The 19630-nt window shown below is 46.3% G+C and overlaps 1 protein-coding gene across 3 annotated transcripts in view; it reads right to left on the minus strand.

Annotated features, from left to right (window-relative positions):
* Positions 1-19630, minus strand: part of SNTG1 (syntrophin gamma 1) — a 214089-nt gene that overhangs the window by 70989 nt on the left and 123470 nt on the right. For 2 of the 3 annotated variants that reach the window (XM_028737009.2, XM_028737007.2), the window contains 2 exons: positions 19282-19325; positions 19128-19169 (listed from right to left, as the gene is read on the minus strand). In XM_028737009.2, coding sequence (XP_028592842.2) covers positions 19128-19169; positions 19282-19325 — 86 coding nt within the window. The remainder of the gene's footprint in view (positions 1-19127; positions 19170-19281; positions 19326-19630) is intronic. The other variant, XM_028737010.2, reaches the window with a different exon arrangement.

Raw genomic sequence — 19630 nt, forward strand, 5'->3', positions numbered from 1 at the left:
AAATATCAACGATGATGCTACTTAGAAGGTTGTAGCGAGCAATGCACAACTGAAAGAAAAAGGTAGGGGGAAAGGTATCACCAGCAACATGCGGAAATTTAAGAGAAGACACCTATCTCACAAAACGTAAGATGTATGGAAATGTTAAAATAGGTATACAAAACTGAGCTTCAATTTGTACTGTTAATAACCTTGCTATCTCACGTCCATTGAAAATGATCACTGAGTCCTTCAGGTTACAACATTAAAACTGTCCTATTCTAACCCAACACTTTAAACATTTTTGCTGCTGAATATATACATTCACATTCTATTTCATACATCTGCTAAAGCATACAGTTGCCAGTGAAAGCTCGTTGCTCACTAATCGGACAGTCTCTTTAAAAAGTATACCGCAGTAATGTTTATTTTTGCTGCTACAGACAATAAAAACATACTGCTTCACCATGTTGGTGCATATGGTGAAGAAAGGCACATTGGTGGTGTCAGGGTTGCTTCAAGATCCTAGCTCACAGAGGATCACGCTAGCCAACGGTCATTAAGTAAAAGTCTTTATTGAGTTACAGTTTCCATTCTCAAGCTGCTGCGTGCAACCCTACGTCTAGTAGCTAGATCGGCGAAGCTCCGTCTGAATCTCCGCCCCTCGTACACCAACTTAATATCCTAGCCCTGCTCCACCTTTTCCGCCTGACTGTTCTTCTCTGGGTCCCTCTGCCCCCCTGGGTCTCTTCCTTCCGGGATTCTTCGGACGCTGACCCCCCGGACTCTCCTGTCTCTTTGCGCCGGGCTTTAGGACCCGGCTCTCTTTCCGGGCTGCCTACTGCGCCTCCTTCCTGTGCATTTGAACTTGGCGCGCGCGCCCAACCTTCCACCTTCCGTCTAACCGTCTCTTCGCTCCCAGATGGAGGTGTGGCCACCCCTGACTCGTGCCCTCCCTCCTGCTGTGAGCTGCCAGCGCTTGCCCCCTGGCTCCTTTCCTCTTCCCTGTTCTCTGGCGGTGACGCTGGACCCGATCTCCAACTGCTCTCCTCTGATTCCCCTCTGGCTCTATCTCCCTGGGGTGCCCCCCTAAACTCCCCCCTTGCCTTGGCCACTGGTGCTCCTTTCTGTGAATCCTCCGACTCACTGGAGAGACTCGGAGATCTCGGGTCGTCGTCATCGCTCATCCTTTCTTCTGCCTCCTCCCCTTCGCTCTCTGTTTCCTTCCTTGCCCTTGCCTCTGCTCCTGAACCCCTGACATCCATCCCCCCCTCGAAGCCCCCCACTCCCCCTTCCCCTCCTTCCGGTGCTGGAGCTGGGTGCTGCTGCGTCAAGGAGACGAATGTCGGGTACCGTTCGGTTCCCGTAGCGGGCCTCCCTCCGAAGTCTTCCGGTTCTTCCTCCCTTCTCTCGTCGACGACGGTCACCTCTGCTTCCATCTCTGTGCCGCCGTGCTCGAAACCTGGATCGTCCCCGAAAATGTCCATGTCCGTCTCTCCCTCGCTTCCTCCAGGCGGCGTTGCTCGGCCTGGACCTTCTTGCCACTTCCTGCGCCACTGTTCCTCTGGTTTGTCGTCCCACCAATACGAGGGTTCTGAGGCAGATCCCGAGGGCGACCCCTCCGGGGAACGGACGTCTCGTATCGGGTCCTCGTCCGAGTCGAACCCCCGGAACGTGCTGCCCGAAAGCGTGGGTGTGAAAAGCCAGTCGTCGAAAAAGTCTGCTGGCATCGGTCTATGTGGGAAGAGGGCATGAAACTCGTCTTTGAGCAGAGGTTCGTCCAAGGCGTAGTCCGGCACCCAACTGTTCGCACTGGCCGGGGTGCCCTCCCTGGCGAGAAAGTATTCTACCCCTTCTTCCCCCCATCTGGAATCCAAAATCTCTGTGACTTCGTTGATGCGCTCCTTCTGTGCCACTCCTGCGTGCCCTGTTCTGTCTCTGGCCGGACTCTGCGCCGTTCCGGGTTCCTGAAACCTGTGCGGTGCCTTGTAGGGAGTGAGCACCGATCTGTGGAATACCGGATGCATTCTGGAACCCTCCGGAAGTGCCAGCCTGAAGGCCACCGGGTTGACCTGCTCTTCGACTTGATAGGGCCCCAGTTGCTTATGCCCTAGTTTCTTCTTGGCCAACGACCTGGCCGGCACTGCGTGGGCTGCTAACCAGACCCAGTCCCCCACGTGTAGCTCTTCGCCAACCCTTCTGCGTTTGTCCGCTTGTACCTTGTATGCGTGCTTGGCCAGTTCCAGGTGGCGCCTCAGCTGATCGTGGACTTCCTGCAGTTCCGACGCGAACGCATCTGCCGTCTGTGGCTCCCCTTCCCCCAGCCTTTCCAGTCCCGGGAAGGTTCTGGGGTGCCTCCCGTTGTTGGCGAAGAACGGTGTGACCCCCGTGGACACGTGCTTCGTGTTGTTGTAAGCGAACTCGGCGAGCGGCAGGTAATCCACCCATGTCGCAGGCTGTTGATTTGCATAACACCTCAAGTACTGCTGCATGATGGCATTGACCCGCTCTGCTTGCCCGTTGGTTTGCGGGTGTCTCGCCGACGCCAGGTTGATCTTGACGTTCAGGAAGCCCATCAGCCGCTGCCAGAAATTTGAGATGAACTGCCGCCCCCGGTCGGACAGAATAGACCGTGGCAGACCGTGAACCTTGAACACGTGGTCTATGAACAGTTTGGCGGTTTGTTCCGCCGTGGCCACCTTCGCACACGGAATGAAATGTGCCATCTTGGAGAACAAGTCCACCACCACCAGCACTGCCGTCTTGCCCCTCGAGCTGGGCAGATCCGTGACAAAGTCCAGGGCCACCCTCTCCCAAGGTCCGGCCGGAGTTTGCAGCGGTTCCAACAGTCCGGCCGGCGGTCTAAGCACTGGCTTCGCCCTCTGGCAGGTGTCACACCTCGCCACGTAGTCCGCGACCTCCCTTCTCATTCCAGGCCACCAGAAATCCCTGGCTACTAGTTCCACCGTCTTCTCCTTGCCGAAGTGCCCTGCAGTGGGCGCGTCGTGCATCTGCTGCAGCACCTTGGCGCGAAGTTCGTCTCCCGGCACGTAGATGGCCCCTTTACGGATGAGCAATCCATCTCTTAGCTGGAAACCGTCGGCCGCTGCTTTGCCCCTTTGCACCTCTGAGATCTTTGCTTGCGCGAAGGAGTCCCCCTGCAACGCTCGTCGCACCGCCTCCAGATCCACGGTTGCCGCGGCGCACGCCCACACTGTTGGTGCGAAGATGTGCATGGCGGCCGCTGGCGTTGCGTCCTCCAGATACTGTGGCTTGCGGGAGAGAGCGTCCGCCATGATGTTGGTGTCCCCCGGGACATACTCTATTCGGAAGTCGAAGTTCGCAAAGAACTCAGCCCAACGTATCTGCCTTTGGTTCAGGAACTGTGCCGTGCGCCAGTGCTCTAGGTTCTTGTGGTCCGTGCAAACCTGCACCGTGTGCTTGGCTCCGATCAGAAAGTGCCTCCACGCCTTGAACGCTGCATGAATGGCCAGCAACTCCCTGTCCCATATGGTGTAGTTCTGCTCGGACTTGCTGAGCTTCCTGGAGTAAAACGCTCCCGGTCGCCACACCCCCTGCGGGTCTTTCTGCAGCAGGACCGCCCCCACAGCTCTGTCCGAGGCGTCAGTCTCCACCCTCATCGGCTTGCTGGGGTTGACATGAAGCAGCTGCTCTTCCGACGCGAAGAGACGCTTGAGTGCCTGAAAGGACTGTTCCGCCTGCTCTGTCCAAATGAACTTCTTTTTCTTGGAGCTAAGCGTGTCGGTGATGGCCGCCGTCTGCATAGCGAAGCCCTTGATAAACTTGCGATAGAAGTTCGCAAAGCCGACAAACCGTTGGACCTCCTTCCGGTTGCGCGGGCTCTTCCAATCCAACACCGCTCGAACCTTGGCGCTGTCCATGGCGAGCCCCTTGTCAGACAGCTTGTAGCCCAGAAAATCCACCTCCGTCACGTCAAATTGGCACTTCTCCAGCTTGGCGTAGAGCCTATTGTGCTTCAGCCTGTTCAGTACTTCCTTGACGTGTTTGTCATGCTCCTGTTGCGACTCCGAAAAGATCAGGATGTCATCTAAGAAACAGACGCACGTCTTGTAGAGAAGTCCCGCCAACACGTGATGCATGAATGCTTGAAAAACGTGGGAGCCATTTTGCAATCCAAAAGGCATAACTCTATATTCGTAGGTCCCCAGTGGCGTGAACATGGCTGTTTTCCACTCGTCTCCCTCCCGCATGCGAATGAGGTTGTACGCACCTCGCAGATCCAATTTGGTGAACACTCTGCCCTTCCGCACCTTTGCGAGGAGGTCGTCAATTCGGGGCATGGGGAAGTCCGACGGCTTAGTCACACTGTTCAAGATCCTGTAATCCACTACGAGCCTCTTTTGGGGCGTATCCCGCTTCTTAACGAAGAACACCGGGCTGCCTCCCACCGCCTTGGACTCTCGGATGAAACCGCGCTCCAAATTATGATCTATGAACTCCTTGAGTTCTTGCAGCTCGTCCTCTGACATGGAATACAGTTTCCCCTTAGGCAGCGCCGCCCCTGGCAGCAGGTCAATCTTGCAGTCATATGGCCTGTGAGGGGGTAGCCTGTCTGCCTCCTTCTCGCAGAAAACTTCCAAAAATTCTGCGTACTTGTGGGGAATCGCTTGCAGCGTGCCTAGCAGTAGCTGTGACTCCTCTTCCTCTCCTTCCTGCCTGGGCACGATGCAGTGTTCAGCACAAAAGGAAGAGCCGAAGGTCAGCTGCCTCTGGTACCAAGCCAGCGTTGGGCTGTGTTTGTCCAGCCAACTCATGCCCAACACAATGGGCGTGTCCGACAATTGAGTGACGTTGAAGCTGATGACTTCTTGGTGATTCCCAAGTCGCATCACCATCGGTGGCGTCTGCTGCACCACTTGCCCTCCTAGCAGCTCCCTGCCATCCACCGTGACCACCTGCAGGGGCAGTGTGGCCGGCAGCAACTGTATAGCATGCTGGTTGACAAAGTCCTGCCCCATAAAGTCCGCATTGCTGCCTGAGTCAATGGTGATTGGCACGTCCATGGTGATGCCATTGGGCAGCTGGAGCGACGCGGTGAGCCTCACCACTGGTTTGGGCGGGAGGGGGTTCACGGGCTGTAAAATCTCTGGGGACTGCATCATTAATACGTCTGGCTGGGCCCCAGTGCCTCTTCCTCCAGCCAGACAGCGTCGTTTCCCTGCTGTGGTTCTCCTTGCTGCGTTGCTGCAGTCGCCCTTGCTGAGGCTGCAGTGAGCTTGTGGAGCCTCTGGGGACACTCTTTCGCCATATGCCCTGGCTCCTCACAGACGTAACACTTCCTGTTCCCTCTAGGAGGCTTCGCTTTCACTGCTGCTGGTGCTAGGGCTCTGGTCGCTGACTGAGCCCTGGCACCTCCAACCTCCATCGGTTCAGCTCCTCCCCCTGGCGGAGGCGTGGATTGCGTACGTGCTGCTTCTCTGGGAAAGAAGGAGGAGCCCCTGGCTGGTTCGCGCCCTCCACGCCCTTCGTCCCTGCTCCACGGACGTCCTTCCAGCCGTACCCCCACTGCCAGCGCCCTCTGCACGACCTCCTGGGTGGTCCGGGGTCTCTCCCCCCTCGCAATCTCATCTTTTACAGAGCTGTTTAGTCCCTCCCAGAAAAGGTCTCTTACAGGGGTCGCATCTCTGTCCCATTCTAGGGCACTGGCCAAGGCGAAAAAGCGGGCATGGTACTGCCGTACGCTGGCCCTTCCCTGCTTCAGTCCATGAATCTGTTGCCGAGCAAGATCCACGTCAATGCTTGATAAAAAACACACATCCATCGCTTTAATAAAGGCATTCGCATTTTGGAGCGCCGGATCGTTATCCCTCCATAAATTGCGCAGCCATGCTCTGGCATCCCCATGCAAATAAGACATGATGAACCCCACTTTCTCTTGCTCATCTCTAAAATCTTTACTCAGCAGTTGCAGTGCACACAGTACGTCTGCTTTAAAATTGGGATACTGTTGCAGGTTCCCATCGAAGTGAGAGACCAGACCGCCTGTGCGTCTCCCCAACCCAATCCCCTCTGGTTTGGGTGTCTGTTGCCCTTGCTTCGTAAGCACTTCCAACCTGACCTGGAGATCCCTGTAGGCGGCAGCTGCGTCCTCCTCTCTCTTCCTGGATGCGAGAGCCTCGGCATTCAGCTGTGACACTGCTTCTCTGAGTTCCGCTATCTGCTGTTCAGCCGTCATGTCGGCTGCCGTTCGTGAGCTCACTAGTAGGCACCTGCTTCTCTCCTCTCCTCGAGGCTGTAGATGCCCACAATACAGGAGACGGAGCTTACTGTCAGGGTTGCTTCAAGATCCTAGCTCACAGAGGATCACGCTAGCCAACGGTCATTAAGTAAAAGTCTTTATTGAGTTACAGTTTCCATTCTCAAGCTGCTGCGTGCAACCCTACGTCTAGTAGCTAGATCGGCGAAGCTCCGTCTGAATCTCCGCCCCTCGTACACCAACTTAATATCCTAGCCCTGCTCCACCTTTTCCGCCTGACTGTTCTTCTCTGGGTCCCTCTGCCCCCCTGGGTCTCTTCCTTCCGGGATTCTTCGGACGCTGACCCCCCGGACTCTCCTGTCTCTTTGCGCCGGGCTTTAGGACCCGGCTCTCTTTCCGGGCTGCCTACTGCGCCTCCTTCCTGTGCATTTGAACTTGGCGCGCGCGCCCAACCTTCCACCTTCCGTCTAACCGTCTCTTCGCTCCCAGATGGAGGTGTGGCCACCCCTGACTCGTGCCCTCCCTCCTGCTGTGAGCTGCCAGCGCTTGCCCCCTGGCTCCTTTCCTCTTCCCTGTTCTCTGGCGGTGACGCTGGACCCGATCTCCAACTGCTCTCCTCTGATTCCCCTCTGGCTCTATCTCCCTGGGGTGCCCCCCTAAACTCCCCCCTTGCCTTGGCCACTGGTGCTCCTTTCTGTGAATCCTCCGACTCACTGGAGAGACTCGGAGATCTCGGGTCGTCGTCATCGCTCATCCTTTCTTCTGCCTCCTCCCCTTCGCTCTCTGTTTCCTTCCTTGCCCTTGCCTCTGCTCCTGAACCCCTGACAGGTGGTATTATTTTTTTTTTTTTTGAAAAAGGCTGGTTGATGGAATGCATACCACTTTATGCATTGGGTTTCAGAACACAGGAACCTTTTAGACTCCTAGGAATCATGACCCCGGAGTCTAGCAATGATCAAAACACCAGATTAGGGGCTAAAGTGTCACTGGCAAAATCAGAGTTTACTGTTATAAAACTATGGGTTGCTAGTTGGATGGGGAGAATGTGATGTGGACAACATCCAAAAAAATCAAGGTACATGCAGGTTTTAATCCACTTTAAGCTCCCACCATGGGAAGGAGTTATGGTGGACCCAGAAATATCTAGAGTAAATGTATTGGTCTATACTACTGACAGAAAGGTGCCCTTTGGCCCTGCAGAAGATCTGACCACTCCCCTTCCTCTTTATTCTCTCCATGATGCCCTCTTCTCCCTTTTGAAACAGACTTCATTTCTATCTTCTGGCTACATGTGGTTAAGATACTAAGATACAAATAGGCATGAGATTTCTCAAATACCTTAAAACACTGGAGCCACATATTTTAAGCAGCTCTTTAATATTCTAAATGTCATGCCCTTCAAAGCTGCTCCATATATTTTTAATAATTTAAATTTAAATTTTAAATCACAATCAAAGTTATGAGCTGATTTAAATGTGGGATGCTTTTGTTATTGAAATTTGGTTAGAGAGACCTCAGAGAATGCACAAAAATAAGAATAAAAGCTTAATAAATAAAAGACTAGAAATGTTACTATAGCTTTTTCAATATTTCTTCAAAATAATGCTCAACATCATTAATAAATGTCAGCCAGAGATGCAGTGCTCTAATCGGGCATCTTACTTTACAGTATTTGTATTCTCAGGTCATCCACTATGACTGAAATCTCTGAATTGCTGAACACTCTATATAGATTCCTCCATATCCCTCAGCGTTGCAATAGAAGTTTATTAGAAGTATTTTCAGACATGGCAGAAGACACAAAGCACTATGAATACAGTAGTCTAATTTCACATGTGTTCTGCAAAATACATTGTGGTTCAGCTCCTTAGAACTCAGTAATCTTATTTATGCTGAGCAGCCTTTTGTCTAACTCCAAGAGCAAAAAGGATGGGGATGGTTATTCAGAAACTGCTTGCATGAACATGAAAACACGGTGGTTGAAAACTGACAGAAAGGGCTGACACATGAGCTTTGTAATGTAACATAAAAAGGGAGGCATATTTTGTCCTAATGTTGTGGCCCAGTTCATACATATCTGAGTGAATGATGGGATTTACGTAGAGGAGGAACGAAGGCAACAACACTTTTGAGCAAATCAGTCACATGCAACTCCTCTCTGCATTTCTTTTGGGGAAGGGGAATTGGAATTGCATTCACAAATGCTGCACCTGAGCCATTTCTCAGCCAGATGAAATACTTTTGCCTGCCCAGAAACATGAACCTATATTGGGTCACCAGCCCTACTCTACACAGCCGGCTTTGTAAGAATGTCAATAAGATGTGGAATAAGGGAGAGTGGAAGTGTCTGTGAGCTGGATTCATTATGTATTGCTAATCTAGAGAGAAGAAAATTTTCAGGTGGGTATGTCAAACACAGTCCCACACCGAACAACTCAGTGTCAGCGACTAATCTGTGTCCACAATGCCAGATGTGGGGAACTTTTGGCTCTCCAGATGTTGCTAAACAACAACTCATATCTGCTCCCAAAGCATGGTCAATGGCCAGTGATGATGGGAGTTGTTATTCAGCACACCTTCTTCCTATGTCCAACAGAAAAGTGTTTGTGCTGTTGTAATTTTGGCCACTGGTTCCAGATTTTATAGGAGAGATCCAAAGTATGGCTTAAGCTCTCAAAATATTTTTCTTTTATTTCTTTCAATAGCAGGCTTCCATTCTCTATCCCAAACTCCCCTCATGGAATGGGCAGGGCTGGCATGGTTGATTAGCAAACCCCTTTGGAGTAAGGAAATTGGTTTCTTTGTTCTTTGTATCTGACCTATGTGTGATCACACTTGAAAAATGAGCCTCAGTACATGTTACTGAACACACAGTGATGCTGGGCACACTCTTTTTAATATAGGATTTGTTAGACAGATTTATTTCTATTACCCAGCTTTATTTATAAATCACCCTTGAAAAATAATTTTAAATTCAGTTTTGCATACTAGAAATATTATTAGCAAAAGAAAGGTAACTAAATGGATAGAAGAAAATCTTTTAAAGAACTTGAATGAACTTTTGCAAGCTTTCCCCCCTACTAGCTGAGCTCTCCAGAACCTTGACAGTGGCATAAAACAAAATCCTTTGACAAATCTGTTTTTGAAGTAATGCTTTTGATCAATACTTGCAGCTCTCTCAGCTTAGTACGTAGGCTGCTCTGCCTCCAATCTCTGTTGAGAAAGATATTTTTGTACTGCAGCAAATGCTTTCTCTGACAAAATTAGTCTTGTCACCTGCAAACCATGTGAAAACTTCCTTTCTTGCCTGCTTCAGCCCATCCACATAATGATAGCCTTTCATACACAGATGAATAATTGCACTGCATCTGTGAGGCATAACTTGTAAAACCTCTGAAAGTAGTTTTTGCTTTCTCCCATACACCCCATACACGTTTTTGTGGTTGTTGTTTTTGCGCTCATCCATGCCACTGATTCAGCAATACAGGGAAACATATAAACACATTTTTGTCCCATCCCTATTTTGCAAAATCTGAAACCTATACTAAAATAGTAAGCGCCCAACAAGAGGAATAGATAGGCAATGAAATAAAGTCCTATATAATAGTTCAGCTTCCCCGTTTCCCCTGAAATTATCTTTCTTGGGCAGTGCAAACTGAAGTTAAGCCATGGGCATGCTAGACACAACCTACAGGCCTTAATTTTTCTTCTCCATACCTTAAAAAAAACCATATACACAACAATATGTTTTTAAAAAACAGGTGTTAAGCCTGATTTAAGATTAGTATCCAGCACAGGTTACACACTCCATTGTTTCAATTGCATCTTCCCCAACCTGGTGCCCTGCAGATTTTTTTTCAACTATAACATTAATCAGCTCCAGCTGGTTTGGTCATGGGCTCCAGGGTATCGAAAATTGGTTTATAGGATACCTGCAGCTACTGAATCTTCTGTCATCTAATCTGTTCTTTCTCAGAAGCTTCTTGTGTCTCTATCTATTTTACATCTGTAGGTTGATAAACAACTCTAAAATGAAAAAAAAATACTGGGTCAGCATTCTAGCACAGTGCTGAAAAAAAATGAAAGCAACTAGCTTAAATTGTTCAGGGTGTTCACTGATGAGCGTAACGGTGATGGCTTGAATGCATTGGAAACGATAATGCGTATCACAATTCATCTTTAATTTTGTCCCATTGCAGCTTTTACTTCACTTCCATTTCATATTCCTAATTAGGCAATAATCCCAGAGAAATCCATTCTTGCCAGTGGTTAATTGACATTCAGAGTACAACTTCTATTATAGCCATGGTTTTATAGCTGGAAATATCTGAATGGCTCTTTCTCCCTTGGACACGAATCTGCAATATCAACAACAAACGAAACACTAACATGATATTTAAAGTGTCGCTGGCCTCGTTCACAAGTCAAGCTATGTCAAGCTATGGCTTAGGGCAAACATGCAAGTGTATGACCTTTGGAAGAGGAGATCACAGCAGCTTTGATCCTCCCCAGTTGTTCTGCTGCTAGTCTGAACTGACCTAAGCATAGTTTGCCTTAGCATGTCCTCAGAACTCAGGTCCATGATTTAGCTCTCCTGGGCAAACCACCAACTGTAAACCATAGGACAAGTCTTTGTTGCAGCTCAAGTTAACCTGAAAAGAGCTAAAGAACAAGCCCAGGCTTGCCAATCTCCCTTCTGGAAGCACCAGACACTGGTTTGGAAGAGCAAAGTGAAACACAAGATCACAGTTGTGTGGAAATTCTGTTTTGAACAGGCCATAACTAAATAGTATTGAAAAACAAAATCTGTTTTATTTGCAGTTAAGAGATGAAACTAAAAAGCTGCTAAACAAGTTTATGCAGAATGAGCAGCTTAGGGGAACAGAGATAAGAGGGAGCAGTCTCTAAAGCAACATCCAAAGAAATGTAAAAAGAGAGATTTGGAGAGGGGAGCCCTCATGCTTAGAACAAGTATATATATATATATATATATATATATATAGAGAGAGAGAGAGAGAGAGAGAGAGAGAGAGAGAGAAACTTTGGAGTCAGGAAATTAGTGGAACATAAGGAAAGTGAACAGGATAAAGGACAAGGCCTTAGAAGCAGTCCAATGATGAGAAGGGTGTCTGTGCTCTTGCAGCAATTGTCCCACCCAATGTACTCTGAAGAAAAAGGATACAGACGTACCCTGTTTGTTGAACGAAATCCATTCTGGAAGTCCGTTCAACTTCCAAAAACATTCAATAAGCAAGGCACGGCTTCCAATTGGCTGCAGGAGCTTCCTGCACTCAATCGGAAACCGTGGAAGCCATGTCAGACATTCAGCTTCCGAAAAACGTTCGCAAACTGAAACACTCACTTCTGGGTTTGCGTCGTTTGGGAGCCAAAACGTTCAAGTTGTAAGGCATTTGGCTTCCAAGGTACTATTGGTGCTCTTAGGAGCCTCTGAGGGTGAGAAGTGGTGAATAACAAAGAGGATGGTACTGAACATCAGTGGAAACTGGGTCACAAGGAAAACAGATTGTTGCCTACCTTGCAAAACTACCACCTGATAATTATAGCTTTCCTTTTTCATGCTAGACTCAGAAGAGAGCAGGTCAAATATTTTTCCAATCATAGTTGACATAAAATGATAAAACTGTGATAAAACAAAATTGCCAAGTATCTATTTGCACTCTTCCACACTATTACAATTTGACCCTTCCTTTCAAAAGCCCCCCCCCCCAATCTTTTGAGAAAATAGGTACTTAGCAATACAGTTCAGAAAAACCATTATTAAAGTACATCTTGTTTACAATACACCACTAGGTCAATCATAATTTGGTCATTTAGTTGCTGGTAATTATTATAATTTGCTTATTGACATGAATTAGTGGGTGGAAAACTGCAGTTAGTACCAATCTTGCAACAATCACACAATACTGGCATTAGCTTTGCTCAGATAATATCCTACCCCCGCTACTTTTGGAATTATGCTCAAGGTGAAATCAGAAGTTGACTTCAGACTTAGGCACTCTGTTGACAAACACACCTATGGCTGTGAAAAAATGATAGGCTGGATAAGGAGACTGAGTGCACATTTGAAATCTGGAGCTTTCTGCTACTCACTGCAATGCCTGCAGGGTGCAACAGCCCATAGAGTACATTCAGGAAGATCTGGGGCTTCGCAAGATTTTACCGGGCCTTGCAATTGCTCAGACAGCCCAAAATCTAGAGCTACACGTGGAAGGAAGCATATTCCTATGTTGTCTAGGTAACACATTCTCTCTTCCAGTGCTCAAAGGTAACAGCAGACAATGAATCTTCTACAGCACAGGACAAAGGAGAATGTGCTTCTGGCTAAGGAGTGTACTTCCTTTCTTAGCACACTTGAACAGTGACAGTTTTATTGTTGGCCCACAAAGTACATTGCCAGAACAGAAGTGTTCCACCTAGTTGCCTGAACATCTTGGTAATTTTCACCCTCTTCACTGCATGGTCACAGGGGGGCATGATACTTCCATGGCTACATGATCACTGGCTAGTTAGGATCAGGCAGCAGGGAGATGATAACATGATGTCCGAGGAGAAGGGAAATGATAGTCATAAAAGAAGGTGACATGACTTGGGGGCGGGGGGGGGGGGGCATTTTGCCCCAAAGGTTTTTGCTAGTGATCATTTGGCTCAGCCCTCATCTTGGCAGTCTATCAACAACCTCTGCTAAGCAGTGAGTCTTAATTGTTTGTTTATTATTGTTTGTTTAATATGTTTGTTTAATATGTTGTTTTAGTCTGCCCTTCATTCATTTTGTGATCCCAGAGTGTTCTGCAGCATAATGGGTTGCATCCAACTAAGTTTTACTCAAGTAGACTTATGCAAATTAATAGACCCAAGTTAGCTGTGTTCATTAATTTCAATGGGTCTACTCTGAGTAGCAGTATTGGCTACAAATCAGTTATGACAAGTACAGACAGGTAAAAACACAGTATTGAGAAGTTCAGTTGTACAGGAACCTAGAGCTAAAGTGATAACAATTATAATGCATTTTCATACCCTCCAACATTTCTCTGATGAAATGTGGTCTGTGGTCTGGTGCATCTTATAGAGCGAAAAATACGGTAATTCATGCCTCTGAATACCAATTGCTGGGAATCCCAAGTCAGTAAGAGTGCTACTCTGCTCAGGTCCAGTTTTGTGCTTCTCATAGGCATCTGGTTGGCCACTGTGAGAACAGGGTGCTGGACTAGATGGGCCATTGGCCTGATCCAACAGGCTCTGACCCAAGCAGCCCTCCAGTACTGCTAAGTGGCCCAAACAAAGGGCTTTTGGAAACAGGTTTTGAGAACTTAGCCAATGATTGAAGAAAGGCCAAACTTGTCCAAACCTATTTATTTTGTTCTTCTTATGCTATTTCTGCCTGCTTTTTCTGTCTAATAGGAAGTCTCTCTGTGGGTATCAGTTTTTCACTCATATTTTACAAAAGAGACTAGCTAAAGTGGTTGGTTAAATACTTCCTTGAAAAAGGCCTATTTTAGGACTCGGTATCCAAGATTGCTTGTCTCAAAAATAGGCCAGTGGCAGCAATTAAAGGCCAAACTAGGCACAATGATTTTCATTTTAGTACTTAGCAGCTCCTAAAGGACTGCCTTGCTAACTGGGGGGAGTGATACTCTGAGAGATGATCTTAACCATTTCCTTCCATGCTCCTTCTGCAATCTAAATCCACATCCCTCAAAAAGCCAAACCCTGTTGTTATCTCCACAGGGAGGGAAAAAACCTTTACCAAAGTCTGTTAAATTGATGGCAGGGTAAAACTACATTGCACAATTTACAGGAGACAAGACTCTTTTTTTAAAAAAAGAATATTAAAGATTGTTTCACTGGGTGAACATACCCTCCAACATTTGTCCTATGAAAATAAGGACGTCCCATTCTATAATAGTAATGTTACTATTTATACTCCACACATCTGATTGGATTGATCCAGCCTTCTGGGCAGATTACAACATATATAAAACATAATTAAACGTTGAACATTTTAAAAACTCTTCCTTATACAGGATTTCCTTCAGACAGCTTGGGGGTTAGGTAACTCCATAGCCTCCAACATTTCTCCAATGAAAATAGGGACATCCTAAGAAAAGTGGGAAATTCCGGGATCGAATCAGAAACCAGGAAAGCTTCTCTAAACCAGGGACATCCCTGGAAAATAGGGACAATTGGAGGATCTGGGTGAAGGCAGCAGAAGACCACTTCCACAAAATTCATGGGGCTTGAGACCAGTTAACTTCGTGTGTTACCTTGCCCCACAGAAGCCTATTTGAAGGCTTCCATTTGTGTGACTTGCACTTTTACAAGTGCCACACAGTGTCTGTTCCACATTTGCCAGAGGTTGCAAAATGCAGCACCTGCACTTTGGAATGCGCTGCCTATTGACATTAGGCAGGCACCCTCAAAATTCTGTTTTAGACACCTGCTAATAACTTATTTCAGCAGGACCACCCAGATATATAATTTAGTTACCTATACCTGTTTTAAAAGTTTTAATGATTTTATCTTTGTATATTTGTGTGTGCGTGTGCATGTTTATATATAGATATACATACATACACACACTTGCTTTTATTTGTGATGGCTTTATGTATATTTGTTTTTAATTGGACACAGCTGTGTTTTATCTCCAGTTTCATTTGTGCACCACTTTCTTCTTGTTGTATTCTCAAAAGGTTTATAAATCTTCTAAATAAATGCTAAAGCAAAAGAAACCCCAATGAAATCCTAATAATAATAATAACACAATTAGCTGACATCAAGTCTGATTTGGCCCTAAGAAACAGTCTTTGCCTATAAGCAGCACTTTTTTTCAAGAGAGAAAAATGTTTAGGGGTACTCTCATTTTCCTACTCATATTGAAATACTGCCCCTCAATGAGGCCAAACTTAGATTCACACAATGTTTAGGGGCATGCATGCCCCTGCATACCCCCAGAAAAAAGCACTGCCTATAAGTAAATATACTGTGTAGATGTGGACTGAGAGTCCTCTCTAAATGTGACAATAAGTTTCAATGCATTAGAAGGTTTTTAAAAAAAATAAAAAAGAAGTCCACAAAACTTTGCATTTGATACTAATACAGCACATTAAAACACAGCATATTTTTGCATTGCCATCAATTTAACATACTTGGGGAAAGTTCATATTCTGTGAAGAACTGAAAACAACAGCTTGTGAAGCACTCCAAACAACAGCACTTTCCATTTTAACATACACTCATTAGATATGGGCCAAAGCTCTCTTGGACAGGGAAATTAAGACAGAGAGGCAATGAGATGACCTGCCTTTGCGTGCATCAAATATCTGTTTGCACCAGATTTATAATTAGGTTTTGTTTGTTTTTCTTTCATGCACTTTTCTTTGAACTCACAAACAGCAGAGCTCCGGGATAATACATGAAAGGGAGAAAAATGTGTTTGTTTCCCAGGAAGGAGGTGACTATGGCCACAGGCCAGCCTGTCTGTTGAGTCGCATGGTGCTTGTCTCAGGCACCAAGGAAGGTGGGAGTCGAGCAGTGACATGAACTCATTGTGGGAGGAAAAAAATTGTGGATCTGTATAACTTAAGAAAGATTTAAAACGTTGGTGTGTGTGTAATTCTATCCCTTCATGACTGAGCCACACAGCAAGATCTATCACAGCCTCTTTCAGCCCAAATACCTGAGATCTTTCTAACTGTAGATAATAACAAATGCATATGGGCCTTCTACAGAGAAATGATGGTTCTGTCACCACATCCTCTCCTTCTACCACCACTTTTAAAATTCCCAGCTTTAATAAGGTAAAGGTAAAGGTACCCCTGCCCGTACGGGCCAGTCTTGACAGACTCTAGGGTTGTGCGCCCATCTCACTCTAGAGGCCGGGGGCCAGCGCTGTCTGCAGACACTTCCGGGTCACGTGGCCAGCGTGACAAGCTGCATCTGGCGAGCCAGCACAGCACACAGAACGCCGTTTACCTTCCCGCTAGTAAGCGGTCCCTATTTATCTACTTGCACCCGGGGATGCTTTCGAACTGCTAGGTTGGCAGGCGCTGGGACTGAGCGACGGGAGCGTACCCTGCCGCGGGGATTCGAACCGCCGACCATGTGATCGGCAAGTCCTAGGCGCTGAGGTTTTTACCCACAGCGCCACCCGTGTACATAAATGACTAACTAGGGAAATGTCTTGCAACAATATTAGGGCAGCAGCTAGAAACAACTTATCTCCCCACTCCCCCAAGGCCAGGCCAGCCTGAGGAACCAGGTGCACAGGAAAGACAGATGGCCTGCTTCTATAGGAGGGTAAGGTGTGGTGGTCAGGCAACAGGAAAGGGACCACAGGCAGTGGCTCATCAAGGAATGCCAAAGCAAGGATTCCCCATTGGGAACATGAGATGGGAAATGGAGAAATCCAGCCCATTCAATGCCTGGCCTAAACATACATCCAATCCCCCACAATTCACGAGACAGTTTATTCCATTTTTCCATTGTTTTCCTAACTGTTATTTTCTGCATTATATTTAAGCTTTGACAAGACTTAGATCAAGTTTAGCGCTCATTTCTGTGTTCTTTGCAAATGGTGTCCCCCCCCCCCCCCGGAAGCCAATAACACTGAAATGAGCACTAAAATATATTCTGCTATACTTCCAAAAGTGTTTTTTGTGTGTGTGTGTGTGTGTGTGTGTGTGTGTGTGTGTGTGTGTTGCAGGAAAGCTCAGTTTAACAGTTAAGGATATGTCGTGAGAATTGAATAAACTGTCGTGAATGCAGCCAGTGAAGAGCAAATGGGTCATTCAATGGATCCCAATTGATTTTGGGGTGAGCCTCTTTCTACTCACCTCTAAGCAGGCTGCTGCAATGTATACATACCAGATGTGAAACACTTGTGGCAAGCCAGAAGCAAGAAAGTGATGGGAATCTGGGGCCAGGCACAGAGGTGAACAATCTGATGCCCACAGATTAGAGATGCCAGATGGGGGAGTGGGCATTTGGGCTGTGTAGGACATGAGCTCTGTAGCTCTGTAAGATAGAACAGGAATAGCTGCCTAGTTGAAGGCAGAAGAGAGAAGAAGAAGAGCTCCGGGATCTGATAAGCACCACAGTGGAGGAGTGGAGGCCTCAATCATCATATTCTGCTTAGGATGTCCTGTTCCTTGAATATTGCCACAGTCCTTTTACTGAAGTGCCCCTCTCAATTTTCTAAAGACGTTTCTCAGTCCAGTCATTACTGATTCATTTATATCTGCTTTGTTTTGATTGTTGCAGGAGAAGAGTCATCTATAAAAGTATCCAGTCATGTATTACAGAGGGTTGGACTACATGATCCTCAGGGTCCCTTCCAACTCTACCATTCTATGATTCTATGGCTGAAGGTTTGCAAACAAGCACCCACTTTACATCTCTGCCCAAGGTTTTGGTTAAGCATTTGTCAGGTGCTAAAATATAAGCATGGCTGGCTGTGCAAATTATAACCGAAAAGAAATATGAATCCTAGAAAGCATAATCAGGTTAACAAGGGTGCCGGCATAATTTCACAAACATTTCATATCTTGCTTCATTGACTCTGAACACAAAACAATGACTTACTAGCATAGCTATATGGCACTGCACTCAAAAATACAACCAAACCTTTTCCTGAAGCCCCAATATCTCATTTTGCTCCCACAGAGAGATTTTCTGCATTAGCTTAACTACTGACTAAAGTAATCTGATCACTGCTGGAACACCAAGGCTCGAAGACACAGTAAATAAAAAACTCAGTTTTAGTATACAGAAGCCTAGCAAAGGATTAAGCTGCTTTTGCAAACAAATCAGACTCTGAAAGTTGATGAGCCATATATGAAATAAGCACAAAACTAAAAAGGAAATACAGCTCCAAGAAATGGGATTAGGAAAATAACTTAATTCGTTATTGAACCTCATATAATGCAATATACAATTAAAAAGAAAAGAGTTTCTTTAGGAAATCGGTAGCTCCTTTACATTACTGTTTGATGCACAATTTTGTAAGAGTCTATAACTCTTCTTTTTAAAAGAGCTATAATTCCCTTGAATTTACATCTTCAAAGCATTCTTAAATCACTCAACTATGCAAGACGTCTTATCTTTTAGAGCAGTGCTGGGGAACCTGTGGCCCTCCAGATGTGGCTAGACTACAACTCCCATCATCTCTGACTATTGGTCATGCTGGCTGGCGCTCATGGGAGTTGTAGACCAGAAACACTTCAATGGCCACAGGTTCCCCAGACCAAACTGAGTGAGAAACTATTCATGCAATTAGCAATTGTGTGAACTACTTTGAAAAAGTAAACAGGATGTGTGAGGAAGCTCAGTCTAAACTGAGACCTTGTAGGGGGGAGGATATTTAACTCCTTACTCCATGCTACAGTCCCAATCCAGATTAGCCACACCCACACACAAATTTGCACTGGGGTAAGTGCTTCCACTGGCACCTCAACCATACTGAGCTGTTCACATTAAGGGGTTCCACTGTAGACATCTGTGCTCAATGTGTGGGTGCCGGCTGTTGGGGGTGGGCCCAGTACCCTGGCCCTCACTTCTCTATTTATACACGAGAGCTTTCCACACATCTGGTATGTACAGGGAGCGCTGCTTCACCAGACATAATAGTATTGCTTAAAGGAGGTACACACAGCACACCAGAAATAAAGGACCTACAAATCCTAAGAAAGCAGAGGCTCCCTTAGGCTGTAACACAACTGAGGCCAGTAAACCATTTCTATGGTAAAGTTGCAATATTCAAAGCTTAGATCATTTAGCAATCTTGGGATCATTGATCTACTTACAGAGCATAGCGATGAACACTGTGACAGAAGTGCAGCTATGCTGACTTTTATTAAGAACCGCAATGGTTTTTAGAAAAGGAGTAGAAGCTCACCACTTCTTCATGCCTGCATTTTCTTACATTAATTCCATTAATCTGTTGAGTTTAAAAAAAAAGAAAAGACAATTTTGAGCATTGGCTTCATTTAGGTTAGACTTCACATTATACTTGGGACTAAAACCTGGCAAAAGTGAATGGGTTTGCCTACCTGTAGAATTGCATCTCCTATGAACAGCAAGCCTGAGAGTTCCGCTAAAAAGAAAGAGAAAATAAATGAAAGGTGTGCTTTTCATTTCAACCTTTCCTCTATATTTTTCAATTAGCTGCATCAGTGGAGCAGGATGTGAGCAGGACAATGAGAAATAGGTGACAAAAGAAAACAAATCCATGACAGGTTTCATATTTCACATTTACATAGATAATTAATATTTTCTGAAAGTATTATTGAGGAAATTTATTTCCCCTTTTGCATCTAGGACATGTTTCTAGTCTTGAACCCTGAAAATGTAAAGAACAGCTGCAGCTCTTGTTTCTAAATACAGTTATCAGGCTTAAAG

Source organism: Podarcis muralis, chromosome 8 (assembly GCF_964188315.1).
Source record: "Podarcis muralis chromosome 8, rPodMur119.hap1.1, whole genome shotgun sequence".
NCBI classification, from domain to species: domain Eukaryota; kingdom Metazoa; phylum Chordata; class Lepidosauria; order Squamata; family Lacertidae; genus Podarcis; species Podarcis muralis.